At 44.0% G+C, this 24,154-nt stretch overlaps 1 protein-coding gene across 2 annotated transcripts in view; it reads right to left on the reverse strand.

Annotated features, from left to right (window-relative positions):
* PTPRE (protein tyrosine phosphatase receptor type E) overlaps positions 1 to 24,154 on the reverse strand; it is a 934,466-nt gene that overhangs the window by 186,476 nt on the left and 723,836 nt on the right. For both annotated transcript variants that reach the window (XM_086922566.1, XM_086922567.1), the window contains one exon: positions 21,280 to 21,399. In XM_086922566.1, coding sequence (XP_086778692.1) covers positions 21,280 to 21,399 — 120 coding nt within the window. The remainder of the gene's footprint in view (positions 1 to 21,279; positions 21,400 to 24,154) is intronic.

Here is a 24,154-nt window from a genome sequence, read left to right on the forward strand (position 1 = left end):
CTGTCCTATTAATACCTTTTGCTCTCTCTCTCTCTATTGGGGAAGTTTCTAAGTACCTAATATTTACTGGGAGTATCTTCTACCTTATATGAATTATTATCCCTCATGTGATAGATAGGAGATCCGATCCTCTCACACAAGAACTGCCAAATTGTTACACTTAAGAATTATTCCCTGACATAAAACTCACATCAATCTCCCGCATCAGTTCCCTGTAGGAAGGGAATCGCCCATCCTTCCATACGCTGGCACCTGGCTGTAAAGAAAGGTTAGCTTTATCATAGAAACAATACTCAAATATATATGTTCGTTACAAACTGGGGTCCCTTTATTACACAATAACAGACAAAGAAAACATTATATTATAGAGTTACAATACTATCTAACAGTCTAAGCATAGCCTGAAAAATAAAGGAAAGAGTTAGTATATTTGCGCACTATAATAGCAGGACAGACTTCACCTTATAATTACGGAGTCCGGTTCTAGCTGCATCTGGGTCCCTCTCTCGTCTGTGCCTTGGCTCATCTCAGATTCTACTCTGCACCCACGGAAACACGTCTGCACCGCTATGCCCCTTCAAAGCACTGGAACCCTTCTCTCGTCTTCTTCTCTGTTTCTCAGCTCTGCACCGATCACTTTGCACTGGCTTCCTCTCTCCCACGAACTGTCTTCACCTCCAGACTTCAAACTAATGATTAAGGGCCCGATGTAGGTGGCAATTGGGACAATTTAATGGGTTTTTGGGATGTAGGGGGCCAATTTTACCGATTCGGTAAATTTACAGAATCAGTAAAATACCGAATCAGTATTTTTACAGATTCGGTAACTTCCAGATGTAGGTGGGACTCTTCTGAGTCCCAAAGGCCTTTCAGGTTCGGTATTTTACCACCCAATCCAATTGGGTGGTAAAATACCGAATCCAGGTGTGCATGCACATGTGTGCATGCACACCTATGCGTAGAGTGTGTGGTCACTTGATCACGAAGGGCGCGCTCTTTTACATGAAACCAATGTGGTTTCTTCTTACATTAGAAGATTTCAATCTATTGATTCCCTTAAATTGATGAGACTTATAAGATTGCTGAATCCACGATTTCCTTATTGATTGGATATTTCATACTTTTGTATATTTCAAATAAATTGAGTCATTCATTGTACTCATGAATACTTCATAACGTTACATCATGCCCAATGCATTTCGGGTTGAACAGAAAACCCTTCATCAGGGGCCTGTTGAATGAAAACATACAGGACCTTAGCATTCAAAGCGAAACAATTCACAAAGTTCAAATAAAAGTAATAAGCAAAATATTCTACATTTAACTAGTTCAATGGAATAGCATAAACAGCACATCAAAAACGATTTGAGAGAAATACAAAAACTCTTGTGCTTGCAGGATGAAAGAAGAGTGACAGGTATCGCTAAAAGAAAGTGTGGCAGTGTTGTGTTGAACCAGTGTTTAGGAAAAGAAGGAACCTAAAGGATACATGCAGAGTCACATTAAACAATCCTGTTACATAATGGGGTGTAATTAGAAAAGCGGTGAAGAAAGAGATAGGGGATTACCTACATCTAGCCCATAGTTTCAACCGCTCTGGAAACCATCTGTTCAACTAATTTCTTCACTCTGATTGTTCTAACTCCGACGTTTAACTATCTCCAACTTCTCTAACAGATTGACTCACAATGTAACTTCAGTCTCTCCAAAAGATCATCAGCCTTCGATCGTTCCAAACTCCAACTGTCGATTGCAACTGCTAACTGTCATCTGCCTGCCTCTCCTCTCTACACCTCGATAATATAAAGAGCTCTTTGTTCATGGAAATATCCAGACAGTAACCTGATGCCCACCAGATTCCTGTACTAGGCTCCGGACCTCCGACGCTCCCACAGTGGCCAACTGTTGTTTCGTCTAAAACCCGAGCTCTGCTTACATTCCTCCGATAAGGGTCAGCTCTGACCGGTTCCTCTCCAGTGAACAACAGCTCATAACTAAAACATCTCTCTTGACCTACAAGCGCCTCGAGCAGCCGAGGCAGGAAAGAAAATGGAATCTCTCTCGTTTGGGCCCTGTAGGCCCGAAAAAGGTGAAAGAGACGCATAGCTCTATCAAAATACATAAGCAAGCCCTACCAATAGGTAATATGATATCAGAAATAAAGGATCTACCCTCTAATATAAGCCTTCAGGCCCGAAAGTGATGAAAGGGCATATTATTATGCCAAAGTCAGTAGGCTAACCCTAAGAATAGGCCGAAAATAGAGATCTATCCACTATACTAAGATGGTAGTAGACTAAAGTCACCATCACTCAGAAATAAGACAAAATATCCGGTCACTACAGGACCATATTTGACTTCCTGTTTTGGAAAAGATCATGGCGAACTGTTAAAATCAGAACTACAGGTTTAGGTCTTTCAAGAGGCAGCTTTCGCCGTTTCACCAGTCCAATGTAATCAGCAAAAATATTAACTAAAAAAATACATACATTTATATATTCTTTTGGCCAGCCCTCTTCACCTATTGGCCTGTTCAGTTGTCATTCACATTTTGCCTCCACCCAACATGGCATATGGCATGGGTTAAGGGGTCAGCTACCATCAGCCACTGACTTACTTGCCCTATGAGTGACTGCGTTTTGCCTGATCACAAGAGAACATCCATCTAAAGGAAGTGCACTTCATTGTGAGGGCTGGTGGGATAATAATTTACTTTCTCAATGTTTTTTTTTCTTTTCTTTCCAATCTTGATTCTTTTTCATGTTTTTACTTGTAGTCATCTTTTGTGTTTGAACTACGTTGTCAGGTTACCTTCACACAAAGTCAGTATCATCTTTTCGCTGCACTAATAAGAATCATAATTTTCTTCTAGTTGCACTAAAACTAATAAGGATTCCTATACTAGTCTAAAATATACATGCCTGCCTGATAGCAACTATTCTGTTTTATTCTATTAAAATTATATACAATTGTTAAATTTATTTAATTTAAAATAATTTGCAAGCTAATGACTATCCCAATAATAGCAGCATGCTTGTTTTTATACTGTGTTGTATTTTTGTGGCATGCGCATGCTATAAAAATTAAAACAAATAAAGCATTTCACAAGCATGCCAAGGCACAACCTATTGGCTTTGTAAATGCTCACTTTCTTTAGTGTTCCATCTAGAACCACATTTTAAAACTGAGAGAATCAGAAAGACTCCTATTAATTTGTATGGGTTGTATGCATTAAGGTACCTGGGGAGAACTAAAGACCTTAGTGGAGTTTTTGTGTAACAATGCTTCTCATATACATTCTGTATTATTATACCAAGGCTACTTACTACCTTAATTCTAAGAGTAAGAAATGTGGTTCAGCTGTTACAATGGAATTGGAACAAAAGTGAAGCTACATTTACAATCTAATAAGAAGGCCTAGTTCTAAGGTGGTTAGCATGACCAGTTGTAAGAGCTGACAGCCTTAGTCTGCCTGCCTCCTCCACTTTTCTGACCTTGTTTTTGCACTGATACTCTGTGCACAGTAGCACTGCTAACCAGTGCTAAAGGGCTTGTACTTTCTTGCTTAAACAAGGTAGCATTGGTTCATCCTCAATTGGATTATTTTATTTACTTAAAAGTCCCTAGTAAAGTGGTACCTCCTGTATCCAGGGCCTGTAAATTAAATGCTATAAGTGGGCCTGCAGGACTGATTTTGATACCCACTTATGTAGCCCTTTAACCATGTCTAAGGCCTGCGACTGCAGAGCCTGTGTGTGTGTGCAGCTTACACTGCCATGTCGACCTGACAAAATAAACCTTTTGCCAGGCCCAAACCGTCTAATTTTATACATTCAAGTCACCCCTATGGTAGATTCTGGTCAACCCAGAGGGCAGGGGGAAATGTATTCAAAAGGCAGGACATCTACTTTTAAGTATTACATGTCATGGTAGTGGAAAACTCCAAAAGTCGTTTTTCACTACTGCAAGGTCTTCTCTCCCATAGGGTGACATTAGAACAACTTTACTACATTTACTACATGGCGGACGCGCTTTCCTGGTGACGCGCTAGCTGCTTTGTTTCAGAGCTCCCTGTTTTGCCTATTTGCACAATCGCTGACATAGTTTTTAACCCTTATCAGAGCTACACTCTATTTTAATTTGCCTACTGTTCAGTGTGCAGTGTTTGTGTCAACTCACTCGGCATTCTTCTTTGCTGCTATTAGTGGTCATTAGCCATTAGTATGAGGGGGGGGGGGCGTTGCCTTCCTTTTCAATGATGCATTGAAAACTGAAACACTATGTTCTGAATGTATCGAAGGCGCAGATGTACTGGGAGTTAAGTTCTGCTCCCCTACAGACTGCGTGGTATTCCTCCTAGTTTACCGTCCACCTAACACAACAATTAGGTTTATGGAGCCTTTTTTGAAATTGGTTCATGATTTCCGCACCCGCTATGAAGGACTGGTGGTGCTCGGGGATTTTAATTTTCACTGGGAAATAACCCCAAAGGACCGTCAGAAAAAATATTTAGAAGAGGTTTTAACATTGTTGGGACTTAGTCAGATGGTGGGTGGGCCTACACATGAGAAAGGACACATATTGGATCTGGTTTGGCCAACCTGCTCACTTATAGGTCCCTTAGTGGTCTCTCCATGCTCCTGGTCAGACCACTATCTGATTGAAGGCCAATATCCACTCTTTACAAGAAGAGCAAAGCTAAACCGAAATGGAAAACATTGCGTAGTTGGAGGCAGGTCAAAGCGACTGACCTGACAGCTATCATATTGCATTCTGATAATCTTTCACCCATGAAGGACGATTTGGAGACCGAAAGTGCTACCCTGTTGTCTACACTTAGGGATGCCATCGAGGTAGTAGCACCGGCCCATAAAATCAGACTGGTAGAGAAGGGTAAGGGGACACCATGGTTTAATAATGCTTTTAGGGAACAAAAACAAGTCCTCCGCCAATGTGAGAGAGCATGGCGTAAGTCTCACAAACCCAGTGCTTTTGCTGCTTATGCATTGAAGTTCGCTGCATATAAAAAAGCCATCCGCTTGAGGAAGGCCGAATTTTATGAGGCGACAAATACTGAGCCCGCCAACCCGCAGAAAGAAGTGTTTAAGGTCCTAAACGATTTAAGGACGGCTAGGGTGCCAAATCCGACCTTTAGTCAAATGGACTGCCATGATTTTCAAACCTTTTTCTTGGACAAGATAAAGGATCTGATGACAGAAATCAGTCATACCCCAAACCTTTTCTGTTCCCTCGAGCCTCCTTTCATTCTCCCTAGGCTGACAACAAACTTTTTGACTAGTCTGCCCTCCCTTACTAAGGAGTCTCTGTCCACCTTAGTAGGCCGGGGGAAATCAGGCTCTCCAGCGGACCCCTGCCCTCCTAAAATGTTTAAGCTGGGATGGCCAGGTATGGAGGATAAAGTGCTTGCCCTTTTGAACCGTTCTTTGGAGACGGGACTTGTCCCTTCTAATTTTAAGGAAGCCCAGGTGGTTCCGCTTCTAAAGAAACCAGGAGCAGATCCTAAAAATTTGAAGAACTTTAGGCCAATCTCTCAGCTGCCTTTTTTAGCAAAAATTCGATAACAGCATGTTTTACATTCTCTCACCTACTTCCTAGAGTGTAATTATCTCCTTGAGCCCAATGAGGCTGGGTTCAGAGCTCATCACAGCACGGAATTGGTCCTGCTTTCCGTGCTGGATGACCTGAGACTCAGGGCTGATAAGAAAACTCTGTGTGCTCTGGTCTTATTGGACTTATCCGCAGCATTTGACACTGTTGATCATGGCCGACTACTATCGCGGATCAAGGATCTAGGGATCCAGGGCACGGTTTTGGCCTGGCTGACTTCCTTTCTTAGGGAACGCTCCCAGCGAGTCCAACTAGTGGATCTAGTGTTCAAACCAGCCAGGCTGACATGGGGAGTGCCCCAGGGTTCAGCTTTATCACCTCTGCTTTTTAACATCTATTTGTAGCCCCTGATAGCAGCACTGAACCAGATGGACTGCAGGGTTTATAATTATGCCGACGACACTCAAATTCTGATCCAGATTGACCATTCACCTACGGCTCACTTGAGAATGCAAGACATTCTCAAGTTCACCATCAACTGGATGTCGGCTAATTCATTAAAAATAAACCCTGACAAAACTGAAGTCCTAGCGGTCACTACAGCTTCAAATCCGTGGAGTGATCTGTTCTGGCCGGCAGAATTGAGGCCTTTCCCGGAACCCGCAGTGGAAGTAAAAAGTCTGGGCATCAAAATTGATGCCCTGCTATCCAGGACACAGCAGGTGTCGGCTGTGGTGGGTACATGTGTCGTCACTGCAGTCATTCTCCACTCTTAGACTGGCGGTCTCTGCCCTGATTCTGGCACGTCTCGATTACGGCAACTCCTTATACTGTGGCCTACCTAAAAACCTCCTGGCTAGGCTCCAGGTTGTAATGAACAACGCTGCCAGAATAATCTTAAAAAAACCTAGGCGAACCTGTGCCACACCCTTACTACAGGATTTACATTGGCTTCCAATTACTCAGAGAACCAAATTCAAAAGCCTCTGTATTGCACACAAGGCCATTCATGGCTCAGCCCCATGCTATATCAAGGACCGACTGATCAACTATATGCCGATAAGGGCCCTTCGGTCAGCTTATGCCTGTAATTTGGTCTGCCCCCGGTTTAACCTTGCGTCTGTGGGCGGTAGAGCTTTCTCTAGCACTATCCCTCAGGCTTGGAACCGTCTTCCAGTTAAACTTCGGAAGGAAACTAATCTCCTCCCCTTTAGGAAGAATCTGAAGACTGTGCTTTTCATGGAGGCCTGGGGGCCCCTTCTGAGCTGGTGGTTCTGCGTCTCTCGCTGGTGGTATATGTCCGTAGATAGCACTTAGATACCCCTGGGTGATAATGCGCTCTTTAAGTCTATATTAACATAACATAACATAACATTTAATAAGTGTAATTTCCAATTGGTAAGATGTAAGTCCCCCAAGCCCGGTATCTCTGGAATCATAATTTAAAATCCTAACTTATGGTGAAGTCGGATTTCAAATTACAATTCTGTAAATACCACTTTTCGAAAGTTGGAATTAACTTACTTAAGCTACTTGGTGCATGCTGCCTGTCTCTGGCCACATGTCTGGGGTGGGTAACAGCTGGGCTTTGTGTATTCCCCTAAACAGGCCCACACAATGGGAGCATAGGTGTGGCTTGATTGGCCTTCCTGGCAGGATGGGAGGGAGGAGTTTGACCAAGCCACACTTATGCCTGAACAGGCTGTGTCTTGTCCCCACACAACTTCTAACACCAGTTGATTAGTAAGACTTAGGAGCAAGTAGGAATGGTGACCCTACACAAGGTTTATTACTAAGTGAATGCTGCTTGAAATCTTCTTTGCTGGCGGTACAATAGTGATGTTATAGTTAATCTCTGTATATATAATATTACCAACAATCCAACACATGCATGGCTTTAAAGCCAAGAAAGTAGAGAGGTTATAAACACCATTATTTGATTTGAGCAAAGAGACATATGCATGTTTCCATTTCACTGACAAAGTTGTGTCCTCCACATTTAAAAGTACTGAACTACTTTAGCAAATACTATTTTTAAGAAGAAGTAATTCATTGAATGTGTGCTGGCAGTGCACCATGAGCAAAATCAGGGCCGGACTGGGAACCCAAAGCAGCCCTGGCAATATGGTTGGACCAGCCTCCATGGGGGCTGGGGGTGTGCAAGTGTGAAGCACTGCTCCTTTATTTTTACTGGGGATCGATATTGCAGCACTGCTGCAAACAGGCCTCCAGTAACAAAATCGACCCACAGCTCCAAAACCGTCCCCCACCCTTCCACCCTCCCAGGAAAATGCCCGATGCCTGCTATGGCCAGTCCAGCCCTGAGCAAAACTAGTGTCTCAGCATTTCCTCAAGGAGACAGATAGGATAAGATGCAGCCTTCAGGTCTTATCTGAGTGAAATAGCGAGGGAAAGTTCTACAGGGTAAATGAGTTTTGACCTCTATGTAAGTTTGTGTTGGATCTTCATCAGGAATTGGGGGGGAAAGAGTGTTTACAACGCTTTCTCTACAATGCAGTTCCTTTACAACATGGTCGTTCCAATGACCGCGTTGTTACCACACGTTTCATCACATCGCAAGTCGTTCCAATGACTTGCTGTAGGGGGCGCGCTGGTGTTGGATTTACAATCCAACAACTTCTCTGCTGTTGCACAAACTGGAATAGGAATAGTAAATAATACTATTCCTAAGTCCAGCGCGCACCCTACAGCAAGTCGTTTAAACGACTTGCGATGTAATGGTTCGCGTTGAAACAACAAGCTCGTTGTAATAACCGCGTTATAATGGAATGCGTGAACAACGCATTCGTTGTAAAGAGCCATATTCAGAAATGGGACTTTGAGTGCCAGTGTCTATGCTACTATTTATACGTGCATCCTAGTATGAATTACAGGTTGTAGGGAAAAAGGTGCTGGTATTGCACAGTAAATGTAACAGAGCTACCTTTATTACACTGAGCGACATGTTTGAGGTGAACATCCTTATAGTATTCTAAATACTGATCCAATTGCAAGTCTATTCAAGAGAGTATCTTACATGCCATGGCAGATGAGTTTTTCAGACCAGTATATTATTTTGTCCTTCTCCACGTGTGTATTGAGCAAAAAAAGACTGGCAATGACCTCTTAGCCATGAGTCAAATGATAACAAGATGTGCCTGAACAAGTAGCACCCAATTCCCTAATGATATTTATTTTCATGATTAGATTAATATTCTATTTTAATATGCATAGTTGTTGAAAATCTTTGCATATACCGATTAGCTTTAGTACGTTAGTAACAGCTTCACAATTGAGGATATATAGTTAAAGAATTAATCTCAGTGGTTTAACTTTGAGTATCTGTAAAAATGTACACCTTGGCTAAAAGTACATGCTAAATACGCAAAGGGAAATATTTCTACCACTTTGCGTACTCATTGGTCGTGTAACAGATCTAGCAGTTTCACTGCACTCACCAGGAATTTTGTAAAGCAACAGTTTAACACTGTGTCTGAGGGATGAAACAATCAATTAATACACCCCTCCAGGTATGTATATCACTCAAGTTAAAAGCTTTTCATAAAAGGTCTCTCCAAATCGTCTTAGGGAATGGTAAATGCAGACCAGGTGGATAAAGTCCAGCATAGTTAAAGGGCATGCTCTGTTTTCTTTAGCCATGATTAGATTCACTATTGTGCACAATAAACATTTGTTCATGTGTGCGGTTACTTGTCTTTGCAAGGCATTCACGCCAGTAGGGCCATGTCATTGTGTGCCACAAGTGTCACCAGCCAACATGTAAACAGAGCATGGTTGTCAATTGTACTTGGTATAAAATGAATGACTTTTATATATTCTTCAATCATTTACAACACTGATGATGTGCGTTGAACAGCAATTTTCCTCCACAGTAAAACTGCTGAGTGCCTGGTAGCATGTAAAATTGGTATGCAGACTTTTATTCGGTCCATGGTGTCATGCTAACCTAGTGTGCATGAAGAGATCTAGCCCTGTCCCTTACAATGCGAGGTCCAGAACCCACTCTTTGATCAGTAGGGGCACATCTAAAATGCCCTCATACTAGGCAGTGGACCACTGTGACAGCATCAGGTACATCACAGGAAGTGTTTATGGCGGCAGTGAACTGTTGTAAGGACTTAGGCTGTAGCTGACTAGGGTGTGAGCCCTGGTCAAGCACCAACCACAATCCTTGTCAGGGTGAGGCATGAGCCAACACTAAATTAACCTGTGCTCACCCCTCTTGTAGCTTGGCACAGTTAAATCAGCCATAACTTAGACACAGTTTGTAAACACTTCAAGCAGTAATAAACTGAAAAACACCACACAAAAAGGACCCTTTACTGGGTTAATAAAGCAGAGCAGATTTTTTAACTAAAACAAGACCAAAAGTGTATATTAGCGCCAAAAAACATAAAATGGCACTGCAGCTATAAGCTATCTGGTTGCACTGGACTGGGTCAAAGTCACACTTGCAAGTCAACCAAGATGGAACGCAGGTCGGCTACACTCATCCGGTTGGGCCTGCTGAAGTTTACCTTCTCAAATCCATGCCCAGAGTCCTGTTTGCATTGGAAAAGGCAGCAAAGAGCAGAAAGAGCGTAAAGGGAGGCAGTAAGCGATGAGTGGATGAGCAGGCCAGGCATTGTGTGCGAGCGTTGCTGAAGCTTCGCATTGGTGGCCCCCGTTATTGGTCGATGCTGTAGCACCAAGAAGTGGCAGCTGGAGGTTTGCATTGAATTGCGGTGTGAGCGAGAGAGTTTCAGTGCAAACGGACCCATTTGCGGTCACAAGGAGCCCAAAAGCTTGAATACAGCTACCGTTAGCCACATTAAGTGTCCATCGCCTATGGGGCATCTCTTGGAGGTCAGGAACTCACTGCATATGGGTCCTGGGGCTGGTGCAAGATGTTGGGGAGCCTTTAATGTCCCTGAGGCCCAGATCAGGAGGCCAGCAGACTGGCTCTTGGAGTCACTTTGGTGTCCTGGGTTCAAGGGTGAAATTGCAGGTCTAGTTCTCTTCTCACCCAGGCAAGAGGTCAGCAGTATTTCCTCCTGGCAGACTGTCCACAGGTCCAGAAGCATATTGAAGAGTTGGTATCTGAGGACCAGCATATATACCCAGTTCTGCCTTTGAAGTGGGGAGAAGCTTCTAGAGGCATGCCTTTGAAGTGCACATTTGCCCAGCCTTTCGGGCCCTGGTTCAAGACTAATTACAGGGGGTATACTGCTTTTTGTGTGAGGACAGACAGGATACAGCCTAGTGAAGTGTAAACTGGGCCTAAATCCTCCCTTCTCTCCTCCTAGTGATGGTCCATCCAGTCCCATCTAAGCTCCCCATTGTGGGTGACGTCTTGGAGGCATACACAAAGCCCAACTGTGTACTACACCCAGTCATGTCATGCAGTAACAGGTTGCAAGTACCAAATGGCTTAGGCAAGAAAACACCAACTTTCAAAAGATGGCATTTTCAAAATTGTAATTTAAAATCAGAATTCACCATAAGTCAGGGATTTATATTTCAAGTCCAGAGACACCAAACACGATCTGGTTACCTGTTTCCATCCCATCTGGAAAGGACACTTATAAAATGTAATAAGGTAACTCCAATGTTATCCAATAGAAGAGTTAGACCTTGCAGTAGTAAAAAAACATATGTTTGCGTTTTTCGATACCAGGACACATAACAATTAAAAGTACAAGTCCTTCTTTTTAAACACATTGCACCCTTCACTCAGGGCTGTCTAGGGCCTACACTAGAGGTGACTTATATGTGTTCAAAAGGAAGGTTTAGGCCTAGCAAACAGGTTTACATTGTCAGGTCGAAATTGCAGTTAAAAACTGCACACACAGGCTGCAATGGCAGACCTGAGACATATTTAAAGTGCTACTTACAGGGTCAGACTAGGAACCCAAAGCAGTCTGAAAAAAGTTTGCCAGCCCAGCCTCCATACAGTGCATAACGAGTGTAGGAAAGTGGGTTTCTGTTGCCGTAACCCCCCCCCCCCCACACACACACTTTTTGGCAGACTACTGATGCACTTTTACTTGGTGTGTCCTGTGTCCCTGCCAATCAGGTTCCCAGGGCCTGTGTTCTTTCCCCTAAACGAACCTAATTGGCATCTCTGGCCACGTGTCAGCCCCTGGTAAATGGTACCACAGGTGCCCAGGACACTGTGACCAGAGAAGGTCTCTAAGGGCTGCAGCACCACCCTTAAAGGCCCTGTACCCTGTCACTCACACACTGCCTTTGCAGGCTGTGTGTCTTGGTGCAGAACAAAGTGGAGTCGACATGGCACCCATCCATGAGTGCCATGCACACAAACCACTGCCCTGTCATACATCAGTTACCCCTCTAGCTGGGTGCCCTATGCCGGTGGTGAGGGTACAGGTACATGAGCACTGTACCCCTACAGTGCCCAAGTCCATTCCTGGGCACTGTAAGTGCAGTGCTGCCATTAAGAGTATAGGGTGCTGGGAGTTTGTCATTACGAACTCCACAGCATCGTAATGGCTACACTGAAGAATGGAAAGTTTGGTATCAAACTTCTTAGCACATTAAACCCACACTGATGCCAGTGTAGGATTTAATGTAAAATGCACAACAGAGGGCATCTTAGAGATGCCCCCTGAAACTCGACCAACTCCTAGTGACCTGACTGAGTGGCTGCTTAGGCTGCCACCACCAGACATGTTTCTGGACCCCTGGGTCGAGAGCTTGCTGCTCTTGGGGGCCTGAAACAATACACATTCTGGGACGAGGTGCCAAGCCTCCTCCCTCAGGATGGGCATGGTTCACGAAGGAGAAGCTTCAAAAGCATGCCACCTTTGTGAACCTCTCCAGACCATTTGCTGCTTTCACTGGTTCTACCCCCCAACCGGCTGTAAAAACAAGTGAGGAAAAGAGATGCGTCCACCCCTGCCAACTCCACTCCTCAGGTGGGTGAGGCGAGGTGAAGCACAACCTCGCGTCCCCGCCATCTTGAGGATAGGGGGACTCAGCCAACCAGGGTAAGGCTCCTGCCCCCCTCCCACTGGAGAGTGGCAGAATAGGGGGTGTACCCACCCCAAGGAAGGGACTTATTGGTCCCTGCCCTTTACCTACCTGTAACACCCCTGTATTTAGGGGCACCCTGAACCTTTCTTCCTCAGATCCAGAAACCACAAGAAAGGAAGAAAAGAAGAAGAGCGAAAAGCTGTGCAGAGCTGACAAGAGGATGACGCCCACTGACTTGGCCCCAGCCCTACAGGCCTGTCTTCCCTCAAACCTGCTTCTGCGAAATCCCGGTGTGTCCTGCAGCCAACAACCTCAAAAACCCCGGAGGACCTGCCTGCCTTCACTTCAAAGACTGAATCTCCCGTGAACACCGGACTTGTTCAAACTGCAGCTTATGGTGCCAACCAGGAACCGTGAATCCAGCCCACTCTGCACCCGCCGAACCCGGCCACGAGGAGGTCACCCTGGCGATCGTGACCTGAGATCTGGCGACCCCTGACCTGCCTCAAGCCTCCAGATGATGCCTGCAGCCTCAATCCAGAGGACCCCTTCTACGGTGACCAGAGCGGGTAAGAAAATCCGATGTCCCAAGGCACCCCTGCACCCGATGCCCCACGGCCTTGTGTGCCCAAATCAACGGTGCCTATCCAACCCTCAACATCCCAACTTACCCCTCGAAGTGGTGGTCGCACCTGGAAGATCCTCTTCCCTGAGCCTGCAGCGTTTCTTTGTCCCGGAGGTTCTCCATTGGAAACAGGGCACCAGACCTCAAAACAGCACCCTGCACCCGGCCACCCTAGTGCCGCTGAGGGTGCACCTTTGGTGCTACTTTGGTCCCCAATTTGCACGGAGCTAAACCCTAGGAGCTTTGCTCCCACAGCCTCGGCAGCAGGTAGCCACCAACCGGAGACCCCCTATCCTCCGTAGGATAACATTGGGCCTCAACACTCTGCACCCGGCCCCAAAATGTGTATTCTCACCTGTTTGCAGGACATGTCCCAGTGTTGAATCTAGGCATCCAGCACTGAGTAAGAAAAAGTTACGTAAAAGTAACTTACCTGCAATTTGTTGACAAAGCCTATTCATTCCAATATACAGCTCCAAAAAGTTTCTAAGTGTGGAGTTTTGAAATTTGAAAATATTCTTTAAAATTCGCATGAATAACAAAAAGACATTTACTCACCTATTTACAGGAAATGTCACTGTGCTGAATCTAAGCATCCAGCACTGAGTTAGAAAAAGTAACGTAAAAGTAACTTACCTACAATTTATTGAAAAAGCCTATTCATTCCAATGTGCCGTATTTTGCTAAGTGTTGCTACTGCTCCCCTGTAAATCAAACAAAGTACAATTCCTATTGCATTTTCAAACTGTTCTATATCCAGTAACTTATTACTGAAAAGTATTTAATGCTTACCTGTACCAGGCTTGCTTGGTTCTAAAAATAAACACAGTATGGGCCCGATGTAGGTAAATCCCATTTACCGATTTTGAAATACCGAATTTTACCGATTCGGTATTTCAAAATCGGTAAATGGGATGTAGGTCCCAACATCTGGATTCGTTACCGAATCCTTAACAATTCTTTAATTACCGATTCGGTAAATACCGAATCGGTAATGCCCATTCATTCCTATGGGCTTTGAAGCCCATAGGAATGATTAGGCATTACCGAATCGGTATTTACCGAATCGGTAAATAAAGAATTCACAAGGGTGCAGGGGGTGTCACTTTGACACCCTCTAGCACCCCCAAAATGGGCATGTGTGCAATGTGGCACACAGACATGCCCTTAAGGGCACGTCTGTCTGTCACATGGCACATGTGTACATGCACAGATGTGCATGTACACAGGAATCGGTATTTTACCATGGATTTGTATTCCATGGTAAAATACCGATTCTGTAAGCCATGTGCCAATAGAAAATTGGCTACCCACATAGCATTTTCGGTAATTTTACCGAATCAGTAAATATTACCGAATCGGTAAATATTACTGATTCGGTAATTATTACCGAATCGGTACTTATTACCGATTCGGTAATTATTACCGAATCGGTACTTATTACCGATTCGGTAATTATTACCGAATCGGTAAAATTACCGAATATGTGCACCTACATCTCCCTAGCCCTTTACCGATCGGAAACGGCCGAAAATCGGTATTTTCGGCAGATTCCGATCGGTAAAGGGCTACCTACATCTGGCCCTAAATTCTTTATACAGAAACAATTGGCCTAGAGTTCAGTTCTTGAGTGTGTGAATTCATTTGCTGACTGAGTGTGTACATCAAATGCTTAACACTGTCCTCTGATACTTTCTTTATAGAGAGTAAGGTTCTATCTAACTTTAACCTCTGCCTACCTCTGGGGACACTTGGACTCTATACACGCTATACCTCATTTTGGTGCAGTATATATAGTGCCAGTTTCTTACAACGAGCGAACGCAGCGAGCGAGCCTGACCACTACAAGGGGGGTGCTATGCACATAAAATACTGTTCTGGGATCTGTATAGTACACATTCTTTGTGGTAGGCCTATTAACACTCTATGCTACGAGTCAAAGCTGCCACGAGACAAAACACCAATCAGTAGATTCATTAATCACTAGAGTTATCTTGGCACCTTTATTGTTGCCTGAAAACTGTTGTATATGGAAGGAACTCTGCAGTGCTTTTAAAACTGTTTCACTGCTACAAAACTGACCCCAGTAACAAAAGGGGCCCCCACTGTTCCAGCCTCCCAGGGAACCACCAACGCCCGGTACAGCTAGTCTGGCCTTGTCTACTTAGGTGGGGGGCACAATCAGTGCTACAGGCCAACTATTAGCATTTCATTTACAGGCCATGGGCAAAGGTAGTAAATTAAATATGACCACTGGGTATAAGCCCATCTGTGATGTTTTAAGGAGTGACCACACGCACTTTAGCACTGGATAACATTGGTAAAGTGTGCAGAATCCTAAGGCCACAAAAACGAATTCAGCAAAAATAGGAGGAGTGAAGACAACAAGTATGGGGATGACCCTGCAGAAAGGGGCAAGTCCAACAACCGTGTTTTGTGCATATGTAGTGTGGCCACCATTTTTTTTCTCGGTTAATGAGAGAGCAATAACTGACCTCTCCCATGTAAACTGTTGCTATTATGTGGAACCCAAAACCTTGTGCATGTCAAGTGAATGTGCACATGAATTGCATGTATGTATGCATGGTAATAAGTCTCTGTGGGCTGTGAGTCTGAGTACTGGAGCGGGTGGGCTCTATTTTGGATGGCCAATGTTAGACATTTTGAAATGTCTTGGAGTTCTTGTTAAAAATGGACTGCTCATTAGTTCTTTCTGAGCACTGCCATTTCGTAGGGTCTAGGCAGGGTCTGCCCTTCTGTCTATCTCAGTTTATTTCAAAAGGTAAGCTGATGACATACAGGTGCAGAGAACTCACACTTCATTGTACCCATGCTTGGGTAATCATGCTTTGATCCAGAATCCAGCGACAATGCTATGTGCTGCGGGATCCATCACTTTGCTCAAAGACTGTGGCTGGAGAGTTCCCCCCACAAACTTCCTATTGAAGATGCCTGTGAGTGCTCCCCCCTTACTGTCCTAATGCTCAAGTGTGGAAAGGGTTGTTCGGGATGAGTATGCAGCTCCACAGCAGGACAGACCGCAGGAAACTAGTGGCAAAGAACCCCAAACACCACTCTTGGAGCCCAGTATGCCGTCTGCCCCATGGCCCCATGAAGGAGTCTGACAATTTGATTCTCTTTTTTGGAATAAATGACCTGCCAGATCGAAGCTTATTATTGAAAAGTGTGGCATGTGGGTTGTATTCAATGACGTGCTTTGCTGAGTAAAGGTATACTAACATCAACAGAGTACAAACTCTGCATATGCTGTTCAATTTTTATCTGACTGAAGCACTGCCTTCTCTCTATGTTGTCTTCAGAATAACATGTTCTGAAAGGGAGCTTTGTTGAAAGGTATTTTAGTTTGTTTTGGCACTAGGAGCCTGTTGTTGTGTCATTAGTTAACAGGTTGCATCAGGATAAGTCGCAAGGCGATAAATGAAAGATTTTGTCTTTTTTTAGTGTAGCCTTTGTGCTAGACAATGTTCTGCCATGAATTTAATAATGATAAAAGTATGACGTGTTAACAAAATATCCACGAAATATCCTTCCCCCTCTCAGCTGCTTGGTTTTAAAGATCTGGTTTGTTTGTGTCATGGGACAGCTACAACTGTAGCTCACTATGTTTGTAAAGTTGTTGTGATACTGTACCAGACGAATTGTAATCACAACTCTGACTTAAGTTTCTTTCTGTCTTTGTTGCTTTATCTATTTTTGAAAAATCTCAGCTGGAAAGGTCATGATTATTTTGTTGTTGATGATCCACATAAGCTCCTGATTCAGAAACTATAACGGCTATAATGTAGTTTAAAGGATGTGCAAATTATTCAGCAAAATCTGATGCAACAAACATCTTCCTTTTTGCTAAGTCTATATATATTTATTTGCACTGTTCTTGGAAAATAACAATGATGTTCAACAGTAGCGAACATGACCCAGATACCCAGATAATAGACAAAAGAGAGTCTTTTTTGCTTAGTCTCTGATTTACCAGTATCAAATAATGATACTTCTAAAGGCTGTAATATTCCAGATGAGGGCTCTAAGATCTGCACCTAACTATGGTGCAACAAAGATGGTAGGCAAAGCAATGGAATACACTGTGTGGCTTCAGCATTCACTTTGGCAACATTACGGATGGAAGGACTGTAGGTGATATGGAAGTGTCCAGTGCAGCCCAGGCACGTTTTGTCTCCTTTCTTAAGACAGTATTTAAAAATAGGGCCTTTCGGGTGTGTGATTTTTTGTCAGGACTTACCGTTCATGGACAAGTTCATTGTGTAAGCATTTGGAGAAAACTGAACTCTCTTTTTGGAAAGGTCGGCTAACTATTGTTAAGCAACCAATGTCTCATGTAAGAAAAAAACCTAAGCATTAGAAGTTTGCGATGTATGAAATCTTATAATCTTTATTAAAAACATATTTAAAAAAAATGCTTCCATTTGTTGTCTGAAAAAAAGTATTTGCTTCAAAGCTGGGGCCTGGTCCCTTGTGTTTGGGAGTGTTCTGAGCCTGAATTTTACAGACTCAATCAATCATATTTTCCATCCTTTATTAATATTAAGTATGCAGTTTGCAAAGACTTGTATTGTCTATCCATGTGTTAAATGTTAGCAGTTTGTTCCGGGAACGGGGAAAGCTGTAATTACATTTAACAAATGCCTGATTCAAGCCATAACTTGCTGTCACAAGAAGTCTGCTTTCCTCCCTCTATTTCTTTACGTTTCTCCACAACACACACTCTCTCTATTAGCTGCTGCTCACATCTCACTCCTGCGCCCACCAATACTGGTCAAATGCAAAGGTTTTCCTTTCTCACTGGGTCAGCAAGCATAATCAGAAATTTGCACCCAAATCAGGATTTTAACTTGCGCAGTAATACCACCGTTTTTTGCCCTACTTCCCCACTCAAATTGTGGCAGGTAAAACTTGGCAGAATTTTGCAGCTCAGAACCAGAACAAAATCAAACCTTACTGCATGATCGCATATCCTAGAATATGGAACTTGAAATTAGGCGGTAATACCACACCTGATAAACACCACACCCGACTGTATCAGTATTTACTAGGCAGGGTATTACCAACCAAAGATAACAGGAAACTCTCAATGAAACCCAAAGAGAGCAAGGTCAGGTCTGTGGCTTCTTGTAGCTAATAACTGTAAAAACCCATCGTAATGAATGCGGAAAGAGAAATGCAATAGTAAGCACGACACACTTCTAGGTTTGCCAGGAGCCTTTTATTTTCACGTTCACTCCTTGTTTATGCTGCCCAGTGGTATCATTATGACTCAGCCATTAGCTTTCATTTTCTCGTAGCAGAATTGTGATTGGATTCGTAACCTTTGTGAAAGGGTACCCATTACAGTAATCACCCCCTATAAGATGCCAGCAGTAACCACATCCTGCGAATAATCTACAATTGGCTCATATCCCGCTTCGGACGAGCAGACTTTTCAGCTTATGCGGTGCACAGTGTTGCAAGGAATACTAATTAGGCCACAATGCAAATACTTTGGAGCTTTTCTCAATAAAGCCGATTCTTATATCTGGGGCATTAGAATTGTGTTTTGAGAAATAGATCATGAAAGTTTGGCCTTCGAAGCCAAACAAAGTATATTTTGCATACATGCCGCGGTGCTATAGCACTGCCCTGCACATTTACTTATATTCAGCCTTCATTGAATCCATAAATACAGCATGCTTTAGCTTATGGTTTCTACAGCATCCACTGTGGCAAAGGGCCAACTACAGTCTTCACGTAAGTATGACGTTACAATGCATACATTTACAACGCATGCACTTACAACGCAGTTTTTACATCACAACATCCACTACAATGCATTCAATTACATCACATGACACTACATCGCATATTAAAAAACTACCTTTACAACACATTCCATTACATCGCATACTACCTTTACACCGCATACCATTACATTGCATTTAAGGTAAGTATTGGATAGTATAGGGGTAAAAATTACTATTCTAACTCCAGGGGGTGCAACAGTAGGGTAAGTGTTGGATAGTGTAGGGGTACTATGCATTGTAATGGTATGCGTTGTAATGCCTGCTTGTAGTGACATGCAAAGTAGTGTCATGCGTTGTAATGGTATGCGTTGTAATGCCTGCATTTTAGTGACATGCGTTGTAAGTGTAGTGCGATGTAATGACTGTGTTGTAAAGGGTGTTTCCCAGTCTTCACTTGTATATCATTTTTAACATACTTTGCAATTTTTTAAGCCTCAAAAAAGTTGTCCAACTGATAACTCATTGGAACATAAACTCTATAACTGAAGCATAAATCAGGTACAACGTAGTAAATCGCAATGTGTGTGTTTATCCCTAAACACATTCCCAAGAGGCGCCAACTCAATGTAGGGACTGTAACGTGGATCCCATTAGAATTTTGGAGTGTCGGCTAACACTGATGACTCGCTGGCAATCTTCGCTCCTCTTAGTTCTACTCTTACTGATCCCAGTATGTATCCCAGTACGTATCCCACTTGAATCGAAACAGGAAACTCCACTTTCAGTTGATGATACTCCAACCCATATTCCCCCTACCTGGGTGCCATTGGGAAGGCTGGCATTCCTAGGATGCTCTTGAACTAACCAGACCTTCTCTAAAGGCCAGAGAGAACAAGGTGGGTGGGTGGGCTATACAAACTGAGTTGAATATTTGTGTCCAGTATTTTGTTCTAGGACACGTTCCACTAGTATCCTGCTCATTCAAAGGTAACCAAGGGGTCAAGATACTGCCAGCGAATGCCTTCTGTTCCCCTAGAACTTCTCTTGTGTAAATGGAGGGTCTGGGAGGTACTGTGATAGAGGAATATGTTGTCTATCTGAATGAATTCCAGTAAACCAGTGGGACCTGGACATTACCTGTGAACTTGAAATGATAGTAGAGGGAACCCTTCTGCATCTGTGAGTGTTGTGCTGGAGTATGAGAAACCTGTCCTAAAAAATTGATGACTCTCCCTAAAGGTAACAGTGCTACCAGAATGCATATAAAAAGCTTGGACTGTTACTGGTTGATAAGGATAAGGACAACCTACCAAGCCTACCTAAAGAAGATTCAACCTTTCCCTTACCAATTCCATCTTAGTTTTCCTATGTTTGTGGTGGGAGGTCTGAGGCTATAACGGAACTGCTTAATCAATATTCACAACCTTTTGAGCCCTTTCCAGCTTCAGTTTCCAGATTTGCTCTTCGGAAGGTTTTCAGTCTCCAGTTTGGTTTACCCAGATCAATATTTGAGGGAAAGTGTGGTGCTTCAGAAGGCGGGGAATAGGATTAAAATGAAGGCCTGTGGTTTAAAAAAAAGGTAGTCCCCCACACTTGTGCTCACACTCAACGAAAATAGCAGGTCTATATTTATGCGATTATATTTTGTTCAGCAAACAAAAATAAGATCCGAAGTACCCTGCTATACATTTGTATCATGTCAGCATATACTATTATTTGTTGGAAAATGAAAATAAACCACATTATTTCTGGAATTAGGCTATAATAGCAGGAATTCTCACCATGGTTTCTTCCTTGTGTATAAATTACAGTGGGCATGTTTGATCAGCTGGCACCCAAAAACATTATTCCTTTTACAAGCACATTTGGTGGTACAGGGCAATATTATTTCAGAGTACTATTTCAGGTTCTGGGGAGTTCGTCTTCAAACTGCCTGCAAACCTATGTTTTTAGCCATATTCTTGGGAAAAAAGTGTGAGGTATGTACTCTTTTTGACGCCTACACAGTCTCAAACATTTCTTGAGGGAGGATCTTCTCGAATCACCCAGCACAGAGTTTTGTCCATCCTGCCTTTTTTGTTTTGGAGGATGCTTATAAAACTCCTGTCTGTTCTGCCCCGCTCACTGCTGCTGATCAGTAATTGTGTATATGAACCTTGCACTTTGTTTACCATTGCCTGTTGACTATGCAACATGGGTATAGTATGTACAACCTAAGTTCGCCAGTTGCCTCTGCTCTATGGGTGTGCTGTGAGCGGTTGCCTTATGCAGGTTAATAAAAAGAATCAAAACTGGTTTTAAAAAGTCAGAACATTTTAGGGTGAGCGTAATACTCACTGGCTGGATACAGAACTTCCGAATAGTGTAGTCTACAAGAACTATGACATCGTCCACTGAAACGCGAATATTGCCATAAATCCAGCATCCTTGATCGGGCCAGTACTGGTAACACTTATCCTGTTGAAAGAAATAACATTTACTATCATCACCACTAAATACACATATCAACCATAATGCTGTGCATTTAGTTATTTAAACTGTAGGTTCACTTCTGAGCACCGACCTCTGAGCAATGACTATGATACTCCTGTTTTCATTTTTGAATTCATCTCACTAGTGGTTAGGTTATGAAACATAAATGACACTACATTGCTTGGTCATTGAGTTGTCTTTTAAGAAGCAGCAGTTGAAATGCTCGTAACCAAGCAACAACATCACATGGTGTGAGAAGCTGGCCTGGCATATGATGTACACTTATGTAAGTGGACACCTTGCACCAGTCCAGACAGCCCTTATGGTGATGTAGGAGGTTTTAGACAACCTTGGAAAGCTCTCTAAGTGGTAGCTGTGGAGAGCAGCCTTCAGGCTTAGTCCAGAAGGAGAGTAAAGCAGCTTATTTTGACCAGAAATGCAAACTTAAAGTATAGATCAAGTGAAAAATAACCACACAAGGTATTTATAAAACGATGTCTGTATTATATAATTCTCTATAACACATACAAACATCTCCTACCCGAAGATATGCACAATGCACACAATACTTTGCAAAGAAACACAGTAAATAGCACGTTATACACAGTGGACCCCAGGGGGGACCAAATCATATACTAAGAAAGTGGTATAAGAACCACAACTTGGATGAAGACAGTGTCAAGAGGACGTAGAAGTGCTGGGGACCCAAGGAACCACCCAAGGTGAGTGACTGGGAACCCCACGGAGAGCGTGTGCAGTGTGGAAACACGATTGCGTGCTCCGTACAAGTCTACGTGTAAGTTGTGGTTGGATTTTTAAAGATTAAGGATCCTTCCCAGTGGACCCTGAAGAAACCCAGTGAAAGAAAGAAGGTTGGAGAGTCACCCCAACCACAGATACCCTAGTACTCACATTACCTACACCAGGGAAGCCGGGTGCATAGGGGTGAAGTGGTGTCGGAAACCCCCGCTGAACATAATGGAGGGTTCAGTAAAGTGATGCTGCTGAAGGAGGCGAAAGTGTCTGTTAGAATCCGAAGTTGGATTCCTGTTGAGAGGTACTTGTAAGTAGAGGGGACAGAGTCTATGTCACTCAGAAGTGACCAGGAGACTTTGAAGACGAATGCCCAACTGATGTCGGGAGTTGCAGGAGAGTTGACGAGGAACTTGACTCTGCTGCTGTGAGCACCAGGCTGCGCTGAGGAAGACCAGGAGCTGTGCACGAGCTGTACCACAAAGGATGTCGAGTGCTGAGGGGTGGGTGTCTGGCAGGAGCACCAACAAGTCTTGGCAAATGCAACCAGTGCAGGAGAGCTGAAGAAGGAGCAACAGCGGGACCAGCAAGGTCCAGGGGACTCACCACGAGCAGGGGAGTCAGGGCAGGCTCTAAGCAATCAGGGGAGCCCAAGAGAAGCAAAGGTGACCCTCAAATGGACCCACAGGCTAGAGGCACTGGAGTCGCGAGAGGACCTCAAGCAGCTCACCAAAATATACAGGCCACGATGCCACAGTGTGGTTGAAGATTCTGGTCACAGGAAATGCTCGAGGTTGGGGCTCCTTGAAGCCAGAAGATCTTCTTGGATGGAAGTCAACAAGCCTTTGCAACTGCAAGTTGAGGCATTGGACAGGGGGTGGGTTATTGCAACCCCCACGAGGGATACTGGCCTCAATCTTGGTTAGAGGGCAGGGCAGGGCAGGCCTCGGGAGCTATGAAAAACCACCACCTGTGTTGCAGAATCTTTCGGAGTCCGGAGGAGCTTAGTTGCAGTGCCTGCGAATGCAGGGGAGTGACTCCTTCACGCCAAGGGCGATTCCTTCAGGTGTCTTTGATGCCCACAGGCCTTGGAAGGTTTCTGTATGTTGCACAGGCACAGACGATGCAGCAGACAAAAAGGGAGATGAAGTCGAGCCCAAACAAAATCCAGCGACTTCCACAGTGCTCACACGGTAGAAGAATTGTGTCTGACCCAACCACAGGTAAGCATCTTAAGTACCCTTAAAAAAGGGTTGGGACGATTCAGGGGACCCTCCCAGGGGAGGGTCTGGACAGTGGGAAGGGTACTCCCATGTTTGTACAGTTTTGCGCCAGAGTGGGAGCCAACGGCTCCCAGGACTGGTTTGAACTGGACAATGCATGGGGACACCAAATGTGCCCCACATGCAGACTAAGTGGCGCTGGCAAGCGCACTCGTCCCTTCCCAATACACTAAATCCTGTCTGGGAGGTTGTCACACCTCCCTGTGACAGGATGCCTAATATTCTGCCTTCCCCTGCTAAAGCCTGGCTCAGCAGGAGGGTAGAATTGTGTCTCTGGTCGGCAGCAAGCATTGTGTGCTGTCCTGGTCTGGAAGATTGGTACCACGGACATGGAGAGCCTAACGGTGCACAGTGTGGGGGTATGATTCCAACATATTTGATACCAAACATTATAGTATTCGTTGCAGCCAGTTTCGAGATGGTCATCAGGTCATAACGCGATGTCCCTCTATATGGTATATGGTTGCTTAACTGACAACCCGGCAGAATGGACTACTTAGGCTGTAGGGGTGTCCTGCTCATGCATGGGCACACTCTCACTTAGAACAAGCACCCTACCTTCAGGATAGCAAAGGCCTGCTATAGGGGTGACATAGGTTTTAATTGCAGTGACCCTAGATATAGTAAACCTATATCTTTAGTAAGTAGTGCTAGCACCAGCTTACACAGGCTGCAATGACAGGCCTGTAGTTCCATTTTGAATG

Source organism: Lissotriton vulgaris, chromosome 5 (assembly GCF_964263255.1).
Source record: "Lissotriton vulgaris chromosome 5, aLisVul1.2, whole genome shotgun sequence".
In the NCBI taxonomy this organism is placed as follows: Eukaryota; Metazoa; Chordata; class Amphibia; order Caudata; family Salamandridae; genus Lissotriton; species Lissotriton vulgaris.